Raw genomic sequence first — 24,185 nt, forward strand, 5'->3', positions numbered from 1 at the left:
CTGAGTTTCAGTTGCAAATGATAGGAGGCTTCAGTCTGAATTTTTTTAAAAAAAATGTCTACAGGAGAAGCTACCCTTGCCTGGATTGATCAAGCAGGACAACCAAGTTGACGATTAGTTAGAAGTTCGGTAAGGGCTGTGATTAGCCAGGAGATTTTAAAAGGTCTGTGAAAAGTCTGTTGGACCCCATTAAAGTCAGTTTGTGTGGTGGATGAGAGGGGGGCTAGCAGCTGAAAGAAGAGAACTCAGAGCTGGGAAAAGGGAAAGCCCATCTCTTAGAGAACTCTTCTAGAGGGACACTTGGAAGCTGGCACCAGCAGCTTTGGAGAGCAGGAGGCCATGCTGTGGGGTTGTTGGCAGGAGACAGCAGAGGCCAGCAAAACAAGGATTCAGTCTGAGATCTGATAATTGGGATCTTTGGGAAGAGAACTTGAAACTATACTAATCCTAGAAGCTAGAGGCAACAGGAAGAACTGGAGGCAAAGGAAGACTGCTCTATAGCTCCTCTTCCTGTTGTGTGGGATTGGCCAAGTGGAGTTTTGGGAAATCTGATCTGAGGGAAAAGCAGCTGACAGTTTATTAGCATGGAGGAATCTCTTATGATGTATGGTACCCAAGGCCATTTAGCCTATGTACAGTAAAACAATCTTAACCTATTATTTCAAAAGCGGCATATTATTACCATATGCAAATAATTCCCTCTATAAACCTGAAAGGTCAAAGAGCCTTGTGGCTGGGAGTTTCATCGTCCCAAATATCAACATTTTAAGAAGGAAACGGTGGCAGGAAAAACTGGGGAGATTCCTCCAAATATAGTGGGACAGTGGGATAAGTTAGGTGATTATCCCATGGCAGAATAGCACAGTCAAACAAGGATCTTCTTTCCTCTTTTGGTCTATAACTAAAGAATGTGCCTTCAAAGATGTTCTAAACTGGTGTGGACATTGGGGAAAATATTTACAGAATACACACACATTTTCATGCAAATTGAAAAAAAAGAGAGATCAGAATCCAGTCTTGAGAAAACAGAATGAGTTTTGATGTGGATTTTAGAAATTTTTGCCAAGTTTGAGTTTTGAATTAATGCTCCTCCCTAAGTATAGCATTCCTTCAGTCAAGTTCTGGACTTCCTCTCATGCCCATACATTCCTGCTCGTATTTCCCCACCATGTGGAACGCCTATGGCTGATGTCACACTTCTGATCTGAAAAACGTATTTGTCATCCATGCTGCCACTCAGATCCAAGACATAATCTCTTCCCTGTTATTATCCAATTCACTGTAATTTGTGTTTTCCCCTGAGGAAGGACCAGTGGATTTCCAGAATGCTAGAAAACAAGGATGAAGCAAGTAGCAAGGTGGTGACACAACCCCTCCTTTTGTGTCATTCAGAGCAAGAGGCTGGCAGGGCTCTGTCACTTTGCTCTCTGTCACTTGATTCTTCGGGTCTTATAGGCCAGAATTCATCCATGTATTGACGTTCTCTGTTGGCTGTCTAAGGCATGGATTTCAGACCCTGCTGCTGCTATAACGAAGGCAAATAAGTCTCTGTTCATGAAGAATATTGGTAAAAATCACATGCCAGCCAAGGGAGCTTGCATAACCAAGCAGATGGTGTAGATGGATGCGGGAACATTTGCATCTAGAGAGAAGCATTGTTTCCAGCAGTGTGGGCTGAGAGCATTGTTGTTGCTTCTTCTGCTTCTTCATTGGGTGTGTGAAGTAGATACCATGAAATGCCTCACAACTGATCCTATCCCTGTTCCACATGAGTCATTTAATTCGGGGGACCTCCTTATTGGTGCGATGGTTTCTATGATCAATTTCTACTTTGCAGAATTTTCATTCAAGGAACTTCCTTGGCATGAGTTTTCTGATTATATCAGGTATTGGGTTTTTTCCCCTCTTCCCTGCATCATTTCATCTTGGCTAGATGATAACTGTAAATACTGTAATTACAAGTAAATGCTGAAGGATCGCAGAGCCTTTCCTGTCAGGCACATGTCTTCTCAACTGGTAATATCTGCCTGTATTCTACCCTACTTATCATTCACTTCCCCCTCTCATAATTTTTTTTTAAATGGATTTATTAACCACTCATCTGGCCAGCTACCTGGCCACTCTAGGCGGTGTACAATACTAATAACAAATATATATAATCAACTGAACAACAACAGAAAAGCACATAACAAAACAACACAGCTGTAAAAAACCCTAACCCACCCCAAATGCCCACCTGAGCCACCAGGTTTTTCAAGCCCAGCAGAAACTCATCAAAGAATGAGAGATCTCAATGTGATGTGTGTTTGTGTGCTGGGAGGAGGATTAGCATTTCTTCCTTGCACCACATTTGGAAAATGGCAACATGTGCATGGCATAATAATTTGCAGGATGCAAAATATTTAGTGAAAGAATTGAGTGCAAGAAAAGGGGTACAGGGAAATTCACCTCTTGAAGAACTTCCAAAACATGTTGACATTGGGATAAGGAGTGGGAAAGACCACCAGGTTGAGAAAGTTAACACTGATGAGCAGGAAAACTTGTATACTTAGATGAATCAAACAACAAAGTCAATTCTGGGCAATGTCAGTACTGCACAATGGGCTGGGTATGGCAGAAGTTATGGAAATTAGTCCCTCTGATAGTGAACAGAAATGGATGTTGATAGAAATGGAACTAAAATTGGATCACTGGGAAACAGGGGGGAGGTAACAGCCCACAACATTTGCAGAAGTATAAAGTATCTTAAAAACACACATTATGAGGGGGGAAAGTCCCCCTAGACACCAGTGAGAACCATGTATGCTCACTTGCCTTGAAATGTGGAGTTTCCCTTGGAAAATAAAACCAGGGTGTGGGGAATAGAATGCATTACTGTGCTGAGGATGTTTAGAGCTTATAATCCTGGAGGAGGACTTGGCTTGCTGACTGGCACCCTGAACAATGGACTGGAGGTGAGGATGCACAGCAACAGTGAATTGCAGATCCCACCTGTTTTTCCAAATGATAAAAGTTACTGATAAAAAATGTGCTCGTACATTTGGTGGACTCTTGCATTTTTTATTTTATTTTTTATTGTTTTAAGGAATGCATGTCAGAGACCTGGAATTGGATGTACAATTAACCATTTTCTAAACAGAGCTCCCATGTTGTACTTAGGCTGTAGAAAGTATTACTAACCATGAGTTTTATATGGAACACCATTTATTGGAAACTTTCTTTCATACCCAGAATCCACACTGTTCTCCCATTAGGTTAACTGCTGCATCTTACCACCTCTCATAGGTCCCTGTACTTTCTCCTGCCCCATCTGTCACCATGTAAATGGCCTTTCTACTTCTACTTTGCAGCTGCTCTAATATTTTCTCCTGCCTTCTAATATTAAAGAAAACTCATATTTGTATGGTTTGGATTCAAATTATTTTTTCTCCACTCCCCCCCCACACTCAGTTGTATGATATTCTCCCCATCTTTCTTCTCCCTTGCCCAGCTTACAAGTTCTCAATATTGATAGTGATCCCCCGTCCTGCTGCATCCAACTTCTCTGATCGGACTCCACGGTTAAAGCAAACCTGGGAAGAATGGCGTCCCCATTACATTGATTTTGGCTTTTGCACTTCTGCATGAATTTGATGCATAGATACTGAAACAGTGGCGGAGGACCTGTGCTACTCCAGATGTTGTGGGAGTCCAAATCCCATCATGCACACTCAAGGATGGTGGGAGCAGTGGCACAACCATATCTGGAGGGCCAGGTGTGAGTCAGCAAAAGCCAGGCTCATTGAGATTCTCTGATTTCCACCTCAAAGCTCGATCTCATATGCATCTCTATTGGATTGCCAGGCTTAGGGTGGGTTGTTGTTGCTTACATGAAAATGTGTCCAGATTTTAATACACATTTTTTTCCAAACCTGCACATCAATTGTGCTCACTTTGGGAGTGTGAACATTCTCATGAGCATTTTCAAATGTATGTATTTTTTGAACACATTTGTTGTGGTTTCATGAACCGCCTTTCAAGTTCGGAAATTGACAAACTTCTGAATGCTGATTGTGTTCTGATCTGCCCACAGTTCCAAGAACTGTGAATTGGATGATTTCTGGTAAAAAAAAAAAAAAAATGCCTGAATTTCTTAACCATCCCTAGTGACATTTTCCCCACTCCTGCACTAAAGATATAGAGATGGTGTATGAAGCAAGTGCACTTTCAACCACTGTGAAAAGGTGGTTTTGATTTCTTGAACTGTATATAAACTCTGGGGCATATCTTCAGATGCTGCCTGCAACATCTGAAGGGGATAATGATCAAGCAATATGGCCTGGACCTGGCCTTAGTTAATTCTGCTCCATACTCCAAAGATTCAGAGTTGATTCAACTATGATATTAAAAACAAACAAACAAACCGAATTCAAGATTTGTAGGATTAACTGAAGAACAAGGAAGTAACAGTAAGTAAGTGTAAATCATTTCCCCTATGTGCATTGGTTCTTTCCCTGAGGAGATCTTCTCATGCCTCAGAAATCTTATTTGGGCTTAAGAAAGAGAGTTACGTAGTCATTTAAAGGCATTAGTTACAAATAAATGGACATTCTTACAATCAGGAAACTAAAATGGAGCAGAATTCAGGAATACTGTGGTAAAACATCTGTGTATGTTGTAGAATTATCCAAGGAAAAACTCTTTCTCTCTATTTGCAGTGTAGTGACAAAGTTCTACCAACACGCTGTGGCCTTGGCTTTTGCTGTAAATGAGATCAACAAGAATCCCAGGATCTTACTGAATGCCACGTTTGGATTCCACATTTATGACAGCTACAATAATGCACAGATGTCCTATCGCACCACCATGGATCTTCTCTTCAAATCCCATAGCTTTGTCCCCAACTATGAATGTGATATCCACAAAAAACTAATAGCTGTCATCGGGGCACTTAAATTTGATACTTCACTCCAGATTGCAAAAATCTTAAATCTCTACAAGATCCCACAGGTAGGATTGATGCATGGGGCATCTGGGGCTTTTACTGATCTCATATGTAATGCACTCCTTTACTTGCCTGTATGATAATGCTTTTTAAAGTTTAGAAAGAGGAAAACTGAGAAACAAACTCTTACCTGATGTTTAAGGAACAACATGAAATGACAACATTGTATCACCCTATTCCCATTGTTGAGACAAAAGGACCCTTAACTGAGGATGTGCAAACCAGCAAACTACATGCTCATTGATATTCTTTGAATTCCAATGTTTGTGTGCATTTTTCAAACTACACATTTTTCTAGGGCTGGGCAGACCGCTTAACTCTGGGTCCAGGGGGGTGTCCACTGGGGTCGGCAGCGATCTGTCCCCCCCCCCAGAATCCTAGCTGGACGGCTCTGCTATAAATAGCTGCATTTAGCTTAAACTAAGACATTTACTGCTGCAAATGGCATAGTGGACGCCATTTGCATCCGCAGTCAATCCGCCCAGCCAGAAATACAGCAATGGCAGCTGTATTGCTGGCGTTCCGGAGCTGGCTGGCAGGGAGGATCCAGCCAGCAAGGATACCTCCAGGATGGAAAGATAAGTCTTCCGATCCTCCATGGACTCCAGGGGCCCGGATTCTTTTGAATCCAGCCTCACTGGGATCCATGGAGGATTTCTCCCCCATTCCTACATTTTTCATAATTTTTTTTGTTAAGTACACATTTCTGAATTACATCACACATTTGGAAAAGTACCACTTTTGACCACTGATTGAATTCGAATTTGGAGGTGCCGATTGGGTAAATTCTGGTTTAAAACTAATGGAAACAAATGTAACTTAACTCCCTAGCCTTAACAAAAGGCAAAACTCCAAATTCAAATCAGGTTTTACCTTAGGAAATTCCCTTATATTACACAGACCCCCTCAAGCCCTCCTCTTCACTATCTCTACAACAATGGCATATTTTATTTCAAACCGACTAGCTCTTTAAAACAGCTGTTAAATATAAGGCAAATGGTGCAACAGGGAACTCTGGCATGAAAAAAAAAACATATTCCCCGGCCAACAACAGCAATAGCTGAGACATCAGAAATGCCTGGTGGAAAGGCAAAAGGATTCTGAAAAGCAGTCTCTTCCCCCCACCACACCACAACCCTGGCTCTTTGCCAACACCAACTTTGTGGGCAGCAAAGCAAGGAGACGACAATTCCATTCTTTGTCTTCCCTCACACACACCCAGTCAAATGATCTTTTGAGGAGGCTGTTCTGATTGTTCTGCAGCAAACACAGTGTTGCCAGATAGTGGTATGTAAGTGGGCCATCTCAGTGGTGGCATGCACCCTTTGGAACACTTTCGAGATGTGTGGTTCGAAAGGCAGAAAGGGAGGAGAGTTTAAATGCCTTGTGAAAACACACCTGTTCACAGAGGCTTTCCCTGACCTGTGTGAGACTGTTACAGCCTTGCTGTTATTGCCATTGTATTGTAATGTTAACTGTTTATTATTTTATCTGGGCTGTATTTTTTTTTACATTGCAGTTTAATGGCAGGAGGCCATTCCGCCACGGATTCCGGGGGGCCGATTGCCAGTGCATCCATCTGCTGCTGGGCTGGTGTGGACTCAAATGGCGTCCTGTGTAGGGGACACTATTTGCATCCCTGCACCGGCCCATGATAGGCTATGTAAATATTTTTACATATTTAAATGTAAATATGTAAATGGCATCCCCTACGCCATTTGCATTCCCTTTTTTTGCTGTGATTGGCTACGTAAATATTTACGTAGCCTATCACAGCCTCCACAGGGATGCAAATGGTGTCCCTGTTTTAGCCGTGATAGGCTACGTAAGTATTTACATAGCCTATCACGGCCATTCGAAAGACATGAATGGCGGCTGCAGACGCGGCCACCATTCAAGGAGCACCGGAACGGCCGACCAAGGTAGGCTCCATTCCGGGTCCATTTCATGGGGTGGGGGGGCAGGGGGCTTCGTTCTGCCATGGATTTCAGGGGGCCAAATGCTCCGGCATTAGGTCTCACCAAGATCCGTGGCGGAATTCTCCGCCATGCCTACCTCTGACTGGGCTCCAGCTGCTGTTGCTGCTGCCAAAAAAATAGGACACACTATCCCTACTGGGGTGAGCCAGCCTGGCTAGTAGTTCTGCTGGTCTCACCAGCACCTTGCTCCTGCCTGCCTCTGCCCCTGCCAAGAGCAGCACCGTGGGTGGCGGTACCCCTAAGATGCTTCATATGTGCATTGCGTCTCGTGCTTTGCCCCACTATATGTATTGGACTGTGTATGTACTGCTTGAGCCACACACTGCTTGTGCACAATAATGTGTATACTGCACTCACACAACACACACAAACACACACACACAACCAACAGAGAAGCAGATATGGGGGGGACTACCTACACAAGCTAAACGTTGGTGGGAAGGGAAATAACACTAAGACTAACTATCTATCTAAAGCCTAACAGAAGAGAACAGGGTTGTTGTTCTTGTTGTTTAGTTTTGTTTTTATAAGAATATAGATTAAGAGTTGGAAGATGTGAAGGGAAGGAGTAGTAATTAAGAAGGGGTGGGGGGAAGCCAAAGAACAAGCAGTACAAGGTAGATAAAGCAAGGAAACAAACTGATGCCTAGCAACTAGAAGAGAAAGGTGTATATATATTAAATACTCTAGAAGAAGGATTTAACATTAAGGAAAGACTAAGAAATAGGACTGAGAAGGGCTCGGAAGGTACTGGGAAGAAGCTGCACTAGCAGAATCCAATAATAAAAACACTCCACCTTCTACCAACTCCCTCACACTGGGAAATGAAAGCAGATTCTCCTGTTATGTGTGATTGGAGACTGCTGGGTTAAAAGTTCAGCCCTATAGAAATGTCACTTGCCAATGCTCCATTCCCCCCACCCAACTATGCTCCCCCTTCCTAATCTTAAACAAATTGTTTGATTTCCCAGACAGGCTGTCTGGGCTTTGGAATCATCTGGATCAGTCCAAAGAAGATCAAATTGATCCAACCCACTTTGGACTGATTCAGATCTGCTTCAGATCCAGACTGATTTTGTCCAAATCACCCTGCTTTGATTCGGAATTTGGATCTGGAACCAAAGCAGTGCACAGCTTTAGTGAAAAGTGGCATACAAATGCTGTGACCTTAAATATTTAAAATAACAGCTTTTCATAATGCAGATGACACAAAATTGGGCTGCATAGCTAATACCCTGGAAGACAGAAACAGAATTCAGAATGATTTTTTTTAATCTATCTTTATTTTATTTTTATAAGTGAAATAAACAGTACCAACAACATAATCAAAATCTTCAGTTTCAAACAGTACGGTATTCTGGGGAAGAAAAAAAAAGGGGGGGGGAAAGAGGAAAGCAAATAAAGGAGAAAAAGAGAGGGAAAAAAAAGATTATATCTAAGCTTCAATGAAAGCTAACCAAATATCCAAATATAAGTCCAGTTGCAAAATATACCTATACAGCACTTTTCCAGGCATTGCAGGTATTATTAAATCTTCAATCCGCTGCTCCATAAATGGTGAGCCTTGTATTTCAATGTTATAACCTCAGTCTCATAGCAAATAAATGGGAGCAAACAATCCATTTCCATTAACCATATATTACCATTCCATTGACACCTATTAAAGGTGTAAATGTAAAGGTGTCCCCAACCAGCCGTGTCCGACTCTAGGGTGCGGTGCTCATCCCCGTTCTAAGCTGAAGAGCCAGCGCTGTCCGAAGACACTTCTGTGGTCATGTGGCTGGCATGACTGAACACCGAGCTGCACGGAACGCTGATACCTTTCCCGCCGAGGCGGTACCTATTTATCTACTTGCAATTTCTTGCTTTCAAACTGCTAGGTTGGCAGAAGCTGGGACTGAAGACGGGAGCTCACTCTGTCACGCAGCACTTGGGTCTCGAACTGCTGACCTCCTGACCTTCCAGTCTGCAGTTCAGTGTCTTAACCACTAAGCCACCACCTATTACACCTATTAGTAAACATTAAAAGTTTAACCAACAAGAGAGAATAATAATCATAACCCTATAATAATTATAGTAATACTAACTTTAATGATAATTAAAAAGAAAGAAAAAGAAATTTAAGAGAAGGATAAAAAGTAAAAAGTAAAAAAAAAACACCCATGTATTTATTTTAAGTAATATTATATCTAAAAAATATTTATATGTGTATACACACATACACACACAAACAGGTATTTATACAATATAACACACAAAGGAGAAAGAAAACAGAAATATGCAAACATTTAATCTGGCAAACTTCCCAGGCATCCTATCAGCTAAACCCCAGACTACTGCTACTTCAGAGGAGCAGTAGAAATGGCTAAATTCCAACCCTGGAGGCTGAGAAAGTTGGCTCCCTTGTTTTAATGTTAACACCAATGAGAAATGATTCGGCCGCATCTGGATTTAAAAACTTTTTCATCTGGCCTTCAAAAGAAATGCAAAATATAACAGGGTATTTAATGTAATATTGCATATTATTTTGCTTTGCCAGACTTCTCGCTTTGATGAATTGCCTTCTTCTACCAGCAACTTCTTTAGTATAATCAAGAAAGAGCATAATCTTGTCATTTGCTAGTTCCCACCGTAACTCACCCCGTTCTCTTGCCAGACACAGAAGATGATTTTTTGTAGATACTCGTGAAAATTGAACAATAACAGTCCCAAAAGTTCATTTAGTGGCATGTATTGAGCCAGGAACACAATATGCATGCTCAATATCCAGTGGAAGATCAGATGGCAAAACCAGTAACTCATGCAAAAGTTTATCCATAAATTCAGCTAAGCATATATCGGCAGCCAATACTTTAATACCAAGGACATGAAGGTGTAAAAGCCTCCAGTTGCGTGTAAAAGCCTCCAATTGGGAAATTCGAGCAGGAGACAAAGTACTGTGAGACACTTGAGTAGTGGTTTCATTAGCAATTACTCGATCTTCACGTGCATCTACCTTCATTTCCATCTTTTGAAGAGAGGTATTAATTAAATCCCTAATGAATATACAGTGGAAATGAGGAATAGATTTAAGGGATTAGACCTGATAGACACAGTGACTGAGGAACTATGGACAGAGGTCTGTAACATTGTTCAGGAGGCAGCAGCTAAATCCATCCCAAAGAAAAAGAAATGCAAGAAAGCAAAGTGGCTGTCTGAGGAGGCTTTACAAGTAGCTGAGGAAAGAAGGGAAGTGAAAAGCAAGGGAGAAAGGGAAAGATATACCCAACTGAAGGCAGATTTCCAGAGAATAGCAAGGAGAGACAAGAAGGCCTTCTTAAATGAACAATGCAAAGAAATCGGAGAAAACAATAGAATGGGAAAGACTAGAGTTCTCTTCAAGAAAATCAGAGATCTCAAGGGAACGTTTTGTGCAAAGACGGGGCATGATAAAGGACAAAGAAGGCAGGGACCTAACAGAAGCTGATGAGATTAAGAAGAACTGGAAAGAATACAGAGAAGAACTATACAGGAAAGATCTGAATGTCCTTGGTAGCCATGATAGTGTGGTCACTGAACTTGAGCTGGACATCCTAGGGAGTGAAGTTAAGTGGGCCTTAGGAAGCATTACTAACAGCAAAGCTAGTGGAGATGACAGTTTTCCAGCTAGGCATGTCAGGGAATTCCGCCACGGATCTCGGGGAGGGGGAATGCCAGTGCATTCAGCCCCCCAAACTCTGTGGTGGAACAGCCTGCCACCTGCCCGCCCCCCTGCGGATCCCCCCCGGGACGAGACTTACCTGGGGTGGATCTTCTGGGCAGCGGTGGCGGCGGCGGCTGTGGCGGCTGGTCTTCCGACCAGCTGCCGCTGCGGCCATTTGCAGTCTTGTAAAAAAAAAAATGACGTGATAGGCTATGTAAAGATTTATGTAACCTATCATGGCTGGGTTTAAAAAAACAACAACAACGTGATAGGCTCCGTAAAGATTTATGTAGCCTATCATGGCTGGGTTTTTTTTTTTTAAAAGACGTGATAGGCTATGTAAAGATTTACGTAGCCTATCATGGCCGAGTTTCAAAAAAACCAACAAAGATGTGATAGGCTACGTAAAGATTTGCATAGCCTATCATGGCTGGGTTTAAAAAAAAAAAGCGTACGCAAAAGGCGGCGGCTATGGCCGCCGCCATTTCCATTCCTTATTTTTGGCCATCTTAGTCTACATAAATATTTACGTAGACTATGACAGCGAACATAAAGGGGAACACAAATAGCGTAGCAGGCGCTATTTGCTTTCCTTTTTGATTCGCCATTTTAGCCTACCTAAATATTTAAATGGTGAATCTAAAATGGTGAATCAAAAAGGGATGCAAATAGCGCCTGCTACGCTACTTGCATTCCCCTTTATTTTCGCCGTCATAGTCTACATAAATATTTACGTAGATTAGGACGGTCAAAAATAAGGAACGCAAATGGCGGCGGCCATAGCTGCCACCATTTGTGTACGCATTTTTGTTTTGTTTTGTTTTTTTCCCCAGAGCCCTCCGTGGCTGGAAATCTGGCTGCGGATGGCTCTGGCCTGGCTGGGCCTGGTCGGCTGCTCCGCAGAGCTGCTGCAGAGCTCAGCCGGCCGTGGAGGATTCCAGGGGGGAGGAACGGATCGCCTCCCCCCCGTCAAGGATTCCAGCGGGAGGGACGGAACGCCTCCCCCCCCACCATCAACATAATCCATGGAAAGGTAAGTGACTTTTGTACATCCCTAAATCCAGCTGAGCTATTTAAGATCCTAAAAGATGATGCTGTTAAAGTGCTGCACTCAATAGGTCAACAAATTTGGAACACTCAACAATGGCCACAAAACTAGAAAAGGTCAGTTTACATTCCAATCCCAAAGAAGGGCAACGCCAAAGAGTGTTCAGACTACCATACAATTGTGCTCATTTCACATGCCAGCAAGGTGATGCTCAAAATCCTACAAGCTCGGCTTCAGCAGTATGTGAACCGAGAACTACCCGAAGTACAAGCTGGGTTTCGAAGAGGCAGAGGAACTAGAGATCAAATCGCCAACATTCGCTGGATCATGGAGAGAGCAAGAGAATCCCAGAAAAACCTCTATTTCTGCTTGATTGACTATGCTAAAGCCTTTGATTGTGTGGATGACAACAAACTGTGGCAAATTCTTAAAGTGATGGGAGTACCAGACCACCTTACCTGTCTCCTGAGAAACCTGTATGAGGGTCAAGAAGCAACAGTAAGAACCAGACATGGAACAACCGACTGGTTCCAAATTGGGAAAGGAGTACGACAAGGCTGTATATTGTCACCCTGCTTATTTAATTTATATGCTGAGTACATCATGAGAAATGCCGGGTTGGAGGCATCACATGTCCGAATTAAGATTGCCGGGAGAATTATCAACAACCTCAGATACGCAGATGAGAACACCCTAATGGCAGAAAGCAAAGAGGATCTTAAGAGCCTCTTGTTGAGGGTGAAAGTAGAGAGTGCAAAAGCTGGTTTGAAACTCAACATTAAAAAAAACTAAATCATGGCATCTGGACCCTGATGCTGGGAAAGATTGAAGATTGAAAGATTGAAGGCAAAAGGAGAAGGGGAAGGCAGAGGATGAGATGGCTAGATAGCATCAGCGATGCAATTAATATGAACTTGAGCACACTCTGGGAGAGAGTGAAGGACAGGAAGGCCTGGTGTGCTATGGTCCATGGGGTCATGAAGTGTCGGACACGACTGAACGACTGAACAACAACAACAATTAATTAAATCCACAGCCCCTTGGAGGGCAGTGATTGTGTCCTGGATTGTTTCAAGCTTCTTTGACTGCACTGATAGCTCAGAAGACATAGTTTTTATCAAAGCAAGCAACTCCTCTTCACCTCTGGCATTTCGAGAAACCTTTGCCAGGGGAGCAATGGGGGGGGGGTAGGTGGTATTCCCAGACCTTTCTTTTTTTTCCTTTTGATACTGCCATCCTCCACTTCCAGAACCACAACAAGCAAGTATAGTTGCAGAGACAGGGAAAAAAAAAAAAGCTCAATTAGGTTTAATTGCCAGATTTGAACCGGTACTGTAAGATTCCCCTTAGAATTCCAGGGGAACTTTAAAAGGTTTCTCAACCTTTTCATAGCTGTTTGTGATAAGCAACCTGCGGATCTCTGCAGGTCACTGCCAGAACGAAATGGCTCCTGCCGGAGGTCCGTCAGAATTCAAAGTGATCTTGATAGGCTGGAGTGCTGGGCAGAAAACAACAGAATGACATTTAATAGGGATAAATGCCAGGTTCTGCACCTAGGAAACCAAAGGCACAGTTACAAGATGGGGGATACATGGTTCAACAATACTACAAACGAGAAGGGTCTTGGAATTGTTCTAGACCTAGGGATGGAGAGAAATTCCTCCACAGATTCCAGTGAGGCCGAATGCACTGGCAATGGGCCCCCGGAATCTGTGGCGGAATGGCCTCCTGTCCCCCCCAGCCCTGCCCCGTGGAATCCCCTGGAATGGCACTTACTTGGTGCGGATGCAGCGGATTCGGTGGCAGTGGCGGCGGCGGGTACGGCGGCGGGAGCGGCGGGTGCGGCGGCTGGACTACTGGCTGGCCATGGATGGACGCAGCCTACACAAATGATGGCGGCTATGGTGGTCACCATTTGCGTTCACTATTTTTAGCCATTCTAGCCTACATAAATATTTACGTAGGCTAGAACGGCGAAAAATAGCGAAAGCAAATGGCGGCTGCCATAGCAGCCACCATTTGCGTACGCAGTTTTTTTACTTTGCCTTGATAGGCTACATAAATATTTACATAGCCTATCACGGTTAAGTACAGGGACGCAAATGGTGGCGGCTACGGCCGCCGCCATTTGCGTCCCTGCTGCCCAGTGGCCGGATGTCCAGCTGCGGGCGGAGCTGGCTGGTGCCTCCATGGAATCCCCGCAGAGCGGGGCTGGCCGGGCAGGACTCCGGGGGGAGGGATGGAGAGCCTCCCCCCCCGTCAAGGATTCCGGGGGGAGGGACGGAGTGCTTCCCCCCACCGCGAAGCAGATCCACGAAACGGTAAGTGACTTTCATACATCCCTATGTAGATCACAAGCTGAATATGAGCCAACCATGTGATGTGGCTGCAAAAAAGGCAAATGCTATTTTGGGCTGCGTTCATAGAAGCATAGCTTCCAAATCCCAGTAAGTACTAGTTCCCCTCTACTCAGCACTGGTTAGGCCTCATCTGGAGTACTGTGTCCAGTTCTGGGCACCATGACCACACTTTAAGAAGGATGCAGACAAACTGAAGAGGGTTCAAAGAAGGATGATGAAGATTATCAGGGGACTGAAAACAAAGCCCTATGAGGAGAGACTGAAAGAACTGGGCCTGTTTATCCTTGAGAAGAGGAGACTGAGGGGAGATATGATAGCTCTCTTCAAGTACTTGAAAGGTTGTCACAGAGAAGTAGGCCAGGATCTCTTCTCTATCATCCCAGAGCGCAGGACACAGAATCATGGGCTCAAGTTACAGGAACAAAGATTCTGGCTGAACATCAGGAAAAACTTCCTGACTGTTAGAGCAATCTAACAATGGAACCAAATACCTAGGGAGGTAGTAGGCTTTCCCACACTGGAGGCATTCAAGGTGAAGCTGGACAGCCATCAGGGATGCTTCATTCATTCATTCATTCATTAAATTTCTTAATCGCCCATCTGGCTGGTCACCCGGCCACTCTGGGCGATGTATAACAGTACACTTTAAAACAGTAAAATTATACATTAAAACATTGTTTAAAAATACCCTAACCTACCCCAAATGCCTGCCTGAACAACCACATTTTCAATGCATGGTGGAAGCTCATTAAAGTGTTAGATTCCTGCACTGAGCAGGGGGTGGACTTGATGGTCTTATAGGCCCCTTCTGACCCTATGATTCTATGATATAAAACCTACCTCTCAATAATTTATTAAATGGAAATAATTCCCCTTATTGTTACTTTTGATGCTTTCAGCTCACATATGGATCCTTTGCACCAGCAGTGGGTGAGACGATCCAGACCCCTGTCTTTTACCGCATGGTCCCAAATGAAGCTCATCAGTATAGGGGAATTGTCAGCTTGCTGAAGTATTTTGGATGGACGTGGGTTGGGCTCTTTGTTGTGGATGATGATCAGGGAGAACTTTTCCTGAATGCCCTGGAGACATTGCTTTCCCAGAATGGGATCTGTTCAGATTTCACAAGACGAATCCCAAGCCAAGAGCATTTACGTGCCGCAAATGAAGTGAATGCTGTGGCCTCTGATATGTATCTACTTATCAATTTTAGGAAATCCAGAATATTTGTCATTTACGGTGAATCGTTTGCCATTATGTATATCTGGTATTTTACACATATTATGGGAATCCCCAAACATGAGGAAAATATACTTATTGGAAAGGTATGGATTATAACTGCCCAGATAGATTTTATACTACCAAGCATAAGCCAGGACTTCGATCTGCAAGTATTCCAAGGTGCCATTTCCTTCTCGATTCACTCACATGAACCTTTGGGGTTCCAGAAAGTTCTTCAGATCCTTAAACCTGATTGGACAAAAGCAGATGATTTTCTGGAGGAGTTCTGGGAGCAAGTATTCGACTGTTCATTTCCAGATCCCCTGGTGCCGTACAAGGTGTCTGGAAGATGTACTGGGGAGGAGAGGCTGGAGAGCCTTCACGGGCATTCTTTTGAAATGCACATGACTGGCCACAGCTACAGTATTTATAATGCTGTCTATGCTGTGGCTCATTCTTTACATGCCTTGTATTCTTTGAGATCCAATCACAGAGCAATGGTAAATGGCAGAAAAAGTGAACTTCAGGACCTGCAACCTTGGCAGGTAATGTCTCCTCAAAGCTATCACGTTATTTTCTATGAAGAGATTAGCACAGAATTAGATAGCATCCACATTTCTCTTCCATGAATAATTGTTGAATAGTGTCCTTAGGTCTGACTGTCACAGGGGGAAACCTGGTCCTTTTTAAGCCCACTGGATTCCCTCACAGCTCCTGGCTCAGCTTCCATGTGTGTTACAAGCCATGGGCCTTTTCCCCGAGTCTGGGGACTTTTCTTGGTGTTTTTTTTCCCTTAAAGCAAAATGTACCCAAATTGTGGCCATAATATGTTGTGCAAATCTGGGCTGCAACTTGCACAAAATCATGCATGTAATTTGCACACATTATGCAAATTATGGCCAAAGTGTGCAAGTTACAAAGATTGCAGCTGCAAGTTGCATAAATGTTGCTTTAAGAGAGAAAAAAATCTGCAGGCTGGTCTGACTCTATGTACATCAAGCTGGGCCACCTTCCAGTAAGCAAGTCAAAGTCTAGGGGGGGCCGACAAGGTGCTTAAAGCTCAGCGAACTTTACCCCCAGAAGGATTCCTCCAACATCCCTAAGTTTCATACACACTGTTCATTCGCATATACATGTGGGTTAACATTTCTCTATTCTTGCAGCCTACAATATAAGAAGTAGAACACTTTTATCAGTTGGCAATGACAAATAATGTTCAGGCTGGACCATTTTTGGTCCAGCCTTAGCCATGCTTATAACAACCCAAGTGAAATCAGTGGGACCTAAGTAGGGATGTCAGAGAATTTCACCACAAATCCAGGGAGGCCGAATGTCAGCGCATTCGGCCCCCCGAAATTGGTGGCGAAGCGATTTGCCCCCCCCGCCCCCACCCCGGGACGGGACTTACCTTGGGCCAATCTCCCTGGTGGCAGCAGCGGCTCCAGCGGCGGTTCGGTGGAGGTTTGCTGCAGCGGCTGCGCCAGCCGGTCTTCCGACCAGCTGCCGCCACCGCCATTTCCAAGTTAAAAAAACAAAAAACGTGATAGGCTACGTAAATCTTTACATAGCCTATCACGGCTGAGTTAAAAAACAACAACGCATGTACACAAATCGCGGCGCCCATCGGTGCCGCCATTTGCATTCCTTATTTTGGCACATCTAGTCTACGTAAACATTTACGTAGACTACGGCGAAAATAAGGGGAACGGAAATAGCATAGCGTCTATGCTCTTTGCGTTCCCCTTATTTTTGCTGTAGTCTACATAAATGTTTACGTAGACTAGACGTGCCAAAATAAGGAACGCAAATGGCGGTGCCCATGGACGCCGCCATTTGCGTACGCGTGGTTTTGTTTTTGTTTTTACTCTGCCGTGATAGGCTACATAAACATTTACGTAGCCTATCACGGCTGACTGCAGGGATGCAAATGGCGGCGGCTACAGCCGCTGCCATTTGCAGACTCGGCCGGCCAGGATTCGTGGCGGGAGGGACGGGGCGCCTCCCCCCTGGCCAGAATTTCGGGGTGAGAAACAGAGTGCCTCCCCCCCACCGCGAATCAAATTTTGTAAAAGGTAAGTGACTTTCGTACATCCCTAGACCGAAGTGAGTCATACTGAGGGATGGTGCAGCGGAATCCAGTGGAACCCACCAGGCCCACCCCCCGAGCCCATTCACCAAAACTTTGCCCCCACTCACCTCCTGCTCTCACTTGACAAGCAGCCCAAACTCACCCTGGTGGCCTCAAAGAGCTCCACAGTGGCCATTTTTTGAAAAATAAAATGCCAATCGCAAAAATTTGCATATTTGCATATGCGTGAATATGCATTTTGTGAATGTGCATATTTCTGTATGCATGAAAATGTTAATTTCTACAGATGAACATATTCAGAGACATGCAAATGTGTGCATTTCCACAGATGCGCACATTCACATCCATGCAAATATGCACATTTCCGCAGTTGTGCATATTCATACACATGCAAATATGTGCATCTTGGACATGTACATTTCCATGTCCAAGATGCATTTGCACATTTTTTGGAATTGCCATTTTATTTTTGGAAAAATAGTGACCATGGAGCTCAATGAGGCTGCCAGGGTGAGTGTGGGACACTCGCCAAGCACAAGAAGGGCTCAAGTGTGGTCTGGGACCAGTAAGTGGGGACAGGGGCTGGATGAGGTGCTTTGAACATTCCTAGTCATACTTAATTTGTCCCATTAATTTCAGTCAGTGTGATGTATGCGTGCCTATGTCTGGATGCACCACAGATTAGCAAGCAAAGGTGTTTTGATTTTCCACTTGAAAAGGTCAATAAAGTTTTCTTTTCCTTTTTGTTTTTTTCTTGACTAGCTCCACCCATTTCTTCAAGGTCTTTCCTTTAACAACTCTGCCGGAGAAAGAGTCTCTTTGAATTATCATGGGGAATTGGAAGGTGGATTTGACATAATAAACTTTGTCACATTTCCAAACAAATCCTTCCGTAAAGTGAAAGTTGGACAGGTCAATCCCAAAGCTGTTGAAGGAAAAATATTCATTATTAATGAGGACAACATTATTTGGCATCGGAGCTTTAATCAGGTGGTATTTAATAGCCTCTATGGTATTTAATAGCCGTGGTATGCACACCATTATGAGGATGTGGGAACTGAGGGCTAGAAGAAGAAATATATTTTGCTGCCTAAATTGACCCTGTCGTGAGTGATTAAGCTATGTAATAAGGCCAGAGTCATAGATTACACTAAAGAGATACAACATTAAACTCACGGATATTTGAATTTTTCATATTTCAAAGCATCTATTTTTGCACATGTGAAGCATGACAATTATTCACTCTACCTTCATTACATTTGGTGAGAGTTAAAGCCAGTCCGAGAAAAAAATGTCCGCCACAAGAGGACTGTGAACCATCAATTGACTCTACCAGTAGGGTTGAGGCTGGACAGCCACTTGTCAGGGATGCTTTGACTTGGATTCCTGAATTGAGCAGGGGATTGGGCCTGATGGTCTTGTAGGCCCCTTCCAAACCTTCTTGTTGTTCTTCAGTCATTAAGTTGTGTCCAACTCTTTGTGACCCCATGGACCATAGCACGCCAGGCCTTCCTGTCCTCTGGTCTCTCCCAGAGTGTGCTCAAGTCCATATTCATTGCCTCGGTGATGCTATCTAGCCATCTCACCCTCTGCCGTCCCCTTCTCCTTTAGCCTTCAATCTTTCCCAGTATCAGGGTCTTTTCCAGGGAGTTTTCTCTTTGCATTAGGTGACAAAAATATTAGAGTTTCAGCTTCGCTATCTTTCCTTCCAATGAGCAGTCAGGGTTGATTTCCTTTAGGATTGACTGATTGGACCTCCTTGCAGTCCAGGGGATGCATAAGAGTCTTCTCCAGCACCACAGTTCGAAGGTATCTATTCTTCGGAGCTCAGCCTTCCTTATAGTCCAGCTCTCACAGCCATACGTTGCTACTGGGAAAACCATAGCTTTGATGATACGAACCTTTGTCAGCAAGGTGATGTCTCTGCTTCTTACTATGCTGTCTAGGTTGGCCATAGCTTTCCTCCCAAGGAGCAAGTGTCTTTTAATTTCATGGCTACAGTCACTGTCTGCAGTGAACTTGGAGCCCAAGAAAATAAAATCTGTCACTGCTTCCATGTCTTCCCCTCCTATATGCCAGGAAGTGATGGGGCCAGATGCCATGACCTTAGGTTTTTAATGTCGAGTTTCAAACCAGCTTTTGCAATCTCCACTTTCACCCTCAACAAGAGGCTCTTGAGATCCTCTTTGCTTTCAGCCATTAGGGTGGTATCATCTGCGTATCTGAGGTTGTTGATAATTCTCCTGTCAATCTTAATTCCAACCTGTGATTCATCCAACCCGGCATTTCTCATGATGTACTCTGCATATAAATTAAATAAGCAGGGCAACAATATACAGCCTTGCCGTACTCCTTTCCCAATTTGGATCCAATTGGTTGTTCCATGTCCAGTTCTTACTATTGCTTCTTGACCCTTGTACAGATTTCTCAGGAGACAGGTAAGGTGTTCTGGTACTCCCATCTCTTTAAGAATTTGCCACAGTTTGTTGTGATCCACACAATCAAAGGCTTTAGCATAGTCAATGAAGCAGAAATAGACGTTTTTCTGGGATTCTCTTGTCCTGTCCATCTTGGGTGGCCCTTCATGGCATAACTTATGGCTTCACTGAGTTACCCAAGCCCCTCGCCACAAGGAAGTGATCCATGAAGGGGCTTCCAACCCTACTATTCTATGATTCTATGACTTCCCCTGCATTTATGGGATGAGAAACTCAGCTACGCTGGCCATTTCTTTTCCCCAGTCCTCCAATATTTCTCAGCTAACCAACAGGCTGCAAAAGTAATATCACCCATATCCCAGAAAATTCTAGCAGATGTTTGCATGCACCATGCTCTACAGTCTTCCATGGCAAGTGATCATGCAGTTATTTGTGTATCAGATAGTGATTAAAACAAAACAAAAAAGCCTAATGTTTTTGATGTCTCCTACCATAAACACTCTTCGTCTTTATGTACAGGTTCTGCCCCACTCTGTCTGTAGTGACTCCTGCCAACCTGGTTATAAGAAGGCAAAGAGGGAAGGAGAGAAGTTTTGTTGCTATGATTGTAATCCATGTCCAGATGGGAAAATTTCAAATCAAACGGGTAGGTGATCTAATGCACCAAATATTCCTTCAAATAGGGTTAATACCATACTACCATTTTGGAAGTGGAAGCTCCCCTAATGCACATGTGACCACTTGGTAAGAGTCAGACATTGATCTGTATGATCCTGACCATCTTACAACAGTTGCAAACCAGGTGGGAAACTGTTTCACTTCTACATTTAATGATTCTGTCTCTGGAATGGGCTCTCCCACACTGGAGGCATTCAAGAGACATGGCTGGACAGCCATCTGTCAGGGATGCTATGACTCGGATTCCTGCATTGAGCAGGGAGTTGGACTCGATGGTCTTGTAGGCCCCTTCCAACCCCACTATTCTATGATCCTATGAATCCAGTGGGAAATATGGTGAAAAAAATCAACATTATATTATGTGGTGGTCACTTTAAACATTTATCTTTATGGCCTAAAATATGTCCTACCTGTCTTCCTAATAAGTTACAAAACTGGGTCTCCCTTACCAGCATTTTTTTTTCATGAAATAAGGGTGTACGAAACCCTGCTTACCTGGCTCCGCCGGGCTCCGCAGGTGAGGGGAGGCACTCCGTCTCCCCCCCAGCATCCTTGATGGGGGGGGAGGTGCTCCATGCCTTCCCCTGGAATCCTGGCAGGCCGGCTTCGCTCTGCGGCCAAGCCGCAGAGCCACCGGCCAGCTCCGGCCACCCACAGCCAGACATCCGGCCGCTGGGCAGCCGTGCAAGGATGCAAACGGAGGCTGTCATAGCTGCCGTCATTTGCGTCCCTGTAGTGAGCCATGATAGGCTACGTAAATATTTACGTAGCCTATCATGGCAGGGGGGAAAAAAAACCAGCGTACGCAAATGGTGGTAGCCGCCACCATTTGCGTACACTGGGGTTCCTCCCCCTCCATGATAGGCTACGCAAATACTTACATAGCCTATCACAGCCTCTGCAGGGATGCAAATGGCGTCCCTGCATTAGCCGTGATAGGCTACGTAAGTATTTATGTAGCCTATCATGACAGAAGAAGGAGGAAGTTAATGGCGGCCGCAGGATGGCCGCCATTCACACAGCAGTGCGGATGGGAGCAGGTAAGTGCTCCATTTCATGTGCCTTTCGTGGGGTGGGAGCGGCAGGCACTTCGTCCCACGTGCCTTTCGTGGGTTGGGGGGTGGGGGCTTTGTTCCGCGATGGTTTTCGGGGGGCTGAATGCACTGGCATTCGGCCTCACCGAGATCCATCATGGAATTCTCTGACATCCCTACATGAAGAGCACAAACGGTTTAGCAACTCCTATTTCACTATTTATCATTGCTTCACTTTTTCTCCACTTATGGGAAAATGAGCATCTAAAAAAAGGAATGGAAGTCTCCTCATGACTAATGTGGATTTATCACCAGCTTTTGACTCAATAGATAGGAACTGTGTGGTGATTTTATTTTATTTTTTTACCCTTTATTGCTGATGCTTCTTTGAAGTCTGTATAAGAATACTGATGCTAAAATCGGTATAGGCAGGAGTGGGTTTTTTTCCAGAGACAATTCCACCTATGAGTGGAATGTATTCTGCAACCCCTTCGTTCTCACCTTCATGTTAATGATTTCATTCAACTGCTTGTCAGACTAGATGCAAATTAGAGCAGTCACTATTCTTTTCTATGCTGACAATATGGTCACGTTATCCTTGACCGGGGGTAGTCTTAAAAAGCAGATGGACCTGCTGGTTAATTTTTGTCCGAAGAAACAGTTTAGTATTAACTTTCCTAAAATAAAGTGGTTGTACTTTGTAAGTGATCACCTATACTTGATTGCTCAGGTAATAATAACCCTATTCAACAGGTTAAATCATTTGTTATTTAGGGGTGTTTTTTGTAGCTGATTCCTCTTGGAATCTTCGGCAGGATGTATGCTCATTAATGTAGAACACATTGTAGGAGCCATCTTGAAGTTGTTTTATACAAATGGTGGCCAACTGGTCACTCCAGTCCTGGAAATCTTTTTGGTTAAGTTTCTTCATTCTATGCTATATGGTAAACAGTGTTGAGCCTTCAGCCACTCTATAGTTCAGGAGCTGGGGAAGATCCCAGATTAGTTTCTGAACAACATATTGGCTTTATGTGCTGGCAACCCTCTCACATGTGTCCAAGCAGAAGTGGGTTACACTTCCGTTTGGGATATAAGACAAGTCCAGCTTCTACATTTTCATGATGGAATGTAAATTTTGCCATTTGGTATGTGAAGTGTATTGTTCTCCATTACATGTGTAAACAACAGTAACTGCATTGCAGAAATCTGCTAGATCTCTTGGTTGTCAACTAAGCCCAATGGTTGAGCAAATCTTTTGCAAGCAGAAGGTCCCAGGTTCAACCCCTGGCCTCTCCAGGTAGGCCTGGAAAAACTCAGGCCTAAAATCTTATAGAGCTGCTGCCAGTCAATGTTGACACTACTGGGCTAGATGGACCAATGGTTTCCATTAAAGCTTTTCACATTTGGGAAAGAATTTCTGACTGATGTGTTAACCATCTGTTCTTCTAGGCTGTATCCATGTATCTAGTCAGATCATCAAATAGGCAGTTATTTAGACATTATTATGTTAGCTTCATGTTGGATTGTTTTTACAGATTTAAGATTTAATCTTATTCTCTCTGATTTCTTAGAAGGTCATTATAGGAAATTGCCATTGTATTTATTAGGGATGGTGGAGAATTCCACCACGGATTTCAGTGAGGCCGAATGTACTGGCATCTGGCCCCCCGAAATCGGTGGTGGAATGGCCTGACACCCCCCGCCTCCCCCATGGATTCCCGCCGGGGCGATGTTACCTGGGGCAGATGTTCCAGATGGCGGCGGGTCCAGCGGCGGGTCCAGCGGTGGGCCTGGCGGCAGCAGCTGGTCTTTCGACCAGCTGCCGCAGCCGCCATTTGCATCCTGGTCTTTGCCATGATTGCATTCTGGTCTTTGATGTACTTTCGTAGCCTATCACGGCAAGCCATGCAAAACAAAAAACGGTGTACGAAAATGGCGGCAGCTATGGAGGCTGCCATTCGCATTCCCTATTGTTCGCATTTTACTCTACGTAAATATTTATGTAAGCTATTACGGCGAAAAAAAAAGGGGAATGCAAATAGCGTAGTGGGTGTTATTTGCATTTCTTTTTCTTTCCCTGTTTTAGCCTATGTAAATTTTTACATAAACTAAAACGGCAAAAAATAGGGAACGCAAGTGGCGGCCGCCGTAGCCACCGCCATTTGCATACACCTTTTTTTTTTGCTTGGTTTGTGGTGATAGGCTACATAAATACTTATGTAGCCGATCACGGCAGCCTGGCTGGATGCAAATGGCGGCTGCTATGGTGGCCACCATTTGCGCCCGCACCAGCCAGTCCATGGCCGGAACTCCAGCTGCGGACAGCCCTGGCCAGCTGCTCCACGGAGCCACCATGGAGACTAGTCGGCTGGGCAGGATTCTGGGGGGGAGGACCGGATCACCTCCTCCCCCGTCAAGGATTCCAGGGGGAGGGATGGAGCACCTCCCCCTCCCACTGCAAACACAATCCGCAAAAAGGTAAGTGACTTTCGTACATCCCTAGTATTTATTAAAATGTATTTATTTAAAATATTTCTAGGCTGCCTTTCAAGGAAGGAACCCTCCCAAGGCAGCTTAAAACCACAACTTTCTCAAATAATAATAATAAAAATTCATAATTTCTTAAAAATGTATTCATAACAACAACCAACATGAGCATAAGACAAAACCTA

The 24,185-nt window shown here is 44.1% G+C and overlaps 1 protein-coding gene across 1 annotated transcript in view; it reads left to right on the plus strand.

Annotated features, from left to right (window-relative positions):
* The first annotated feature begins 1,806 nt into the window (after positions 1-1,806).
* LOC146342842 (vomeronasal type-2 receptor 26-like) overlaps positions 1,807-24,185 on the plus strand; it is a 35,217-nt gene continuing 12,838 nt past the window's right edge. Inside the window, exons 1-4 of the mRNA XM_084808031.1 lie at positions 1,807-1,886; positions 4,698-4,989; positions 18,126-18,353; positions 20,321-20,447. Coding sequence (XP_084664157.1) covers positions 1,807-1,886; positions 4,698-4,989; positions 18,126-18,353; positions 20,321-20,447 — 727 coding nt within the window. The remainder of the gene's footprint in view (positions 1,887-4,697; positions 4,990-18,125; positions 18,354-20,320; positions 20,448-24,185) is intronic.

The sequence above is a fragment of the Heloderma suspectum genome, chromosome 6 (assembly GCF_057233095.1).
Source record: "Heloderma suspectum isolate Gila_16-S chromosome 6, 16-S_ref, whole genome shotgun sequence".
NCBI lineage: Eukaryota > Metazoa > Chordata > Lepidosauria > Squamata > Helodermatidae > Heloderma > Heloderma suspectum.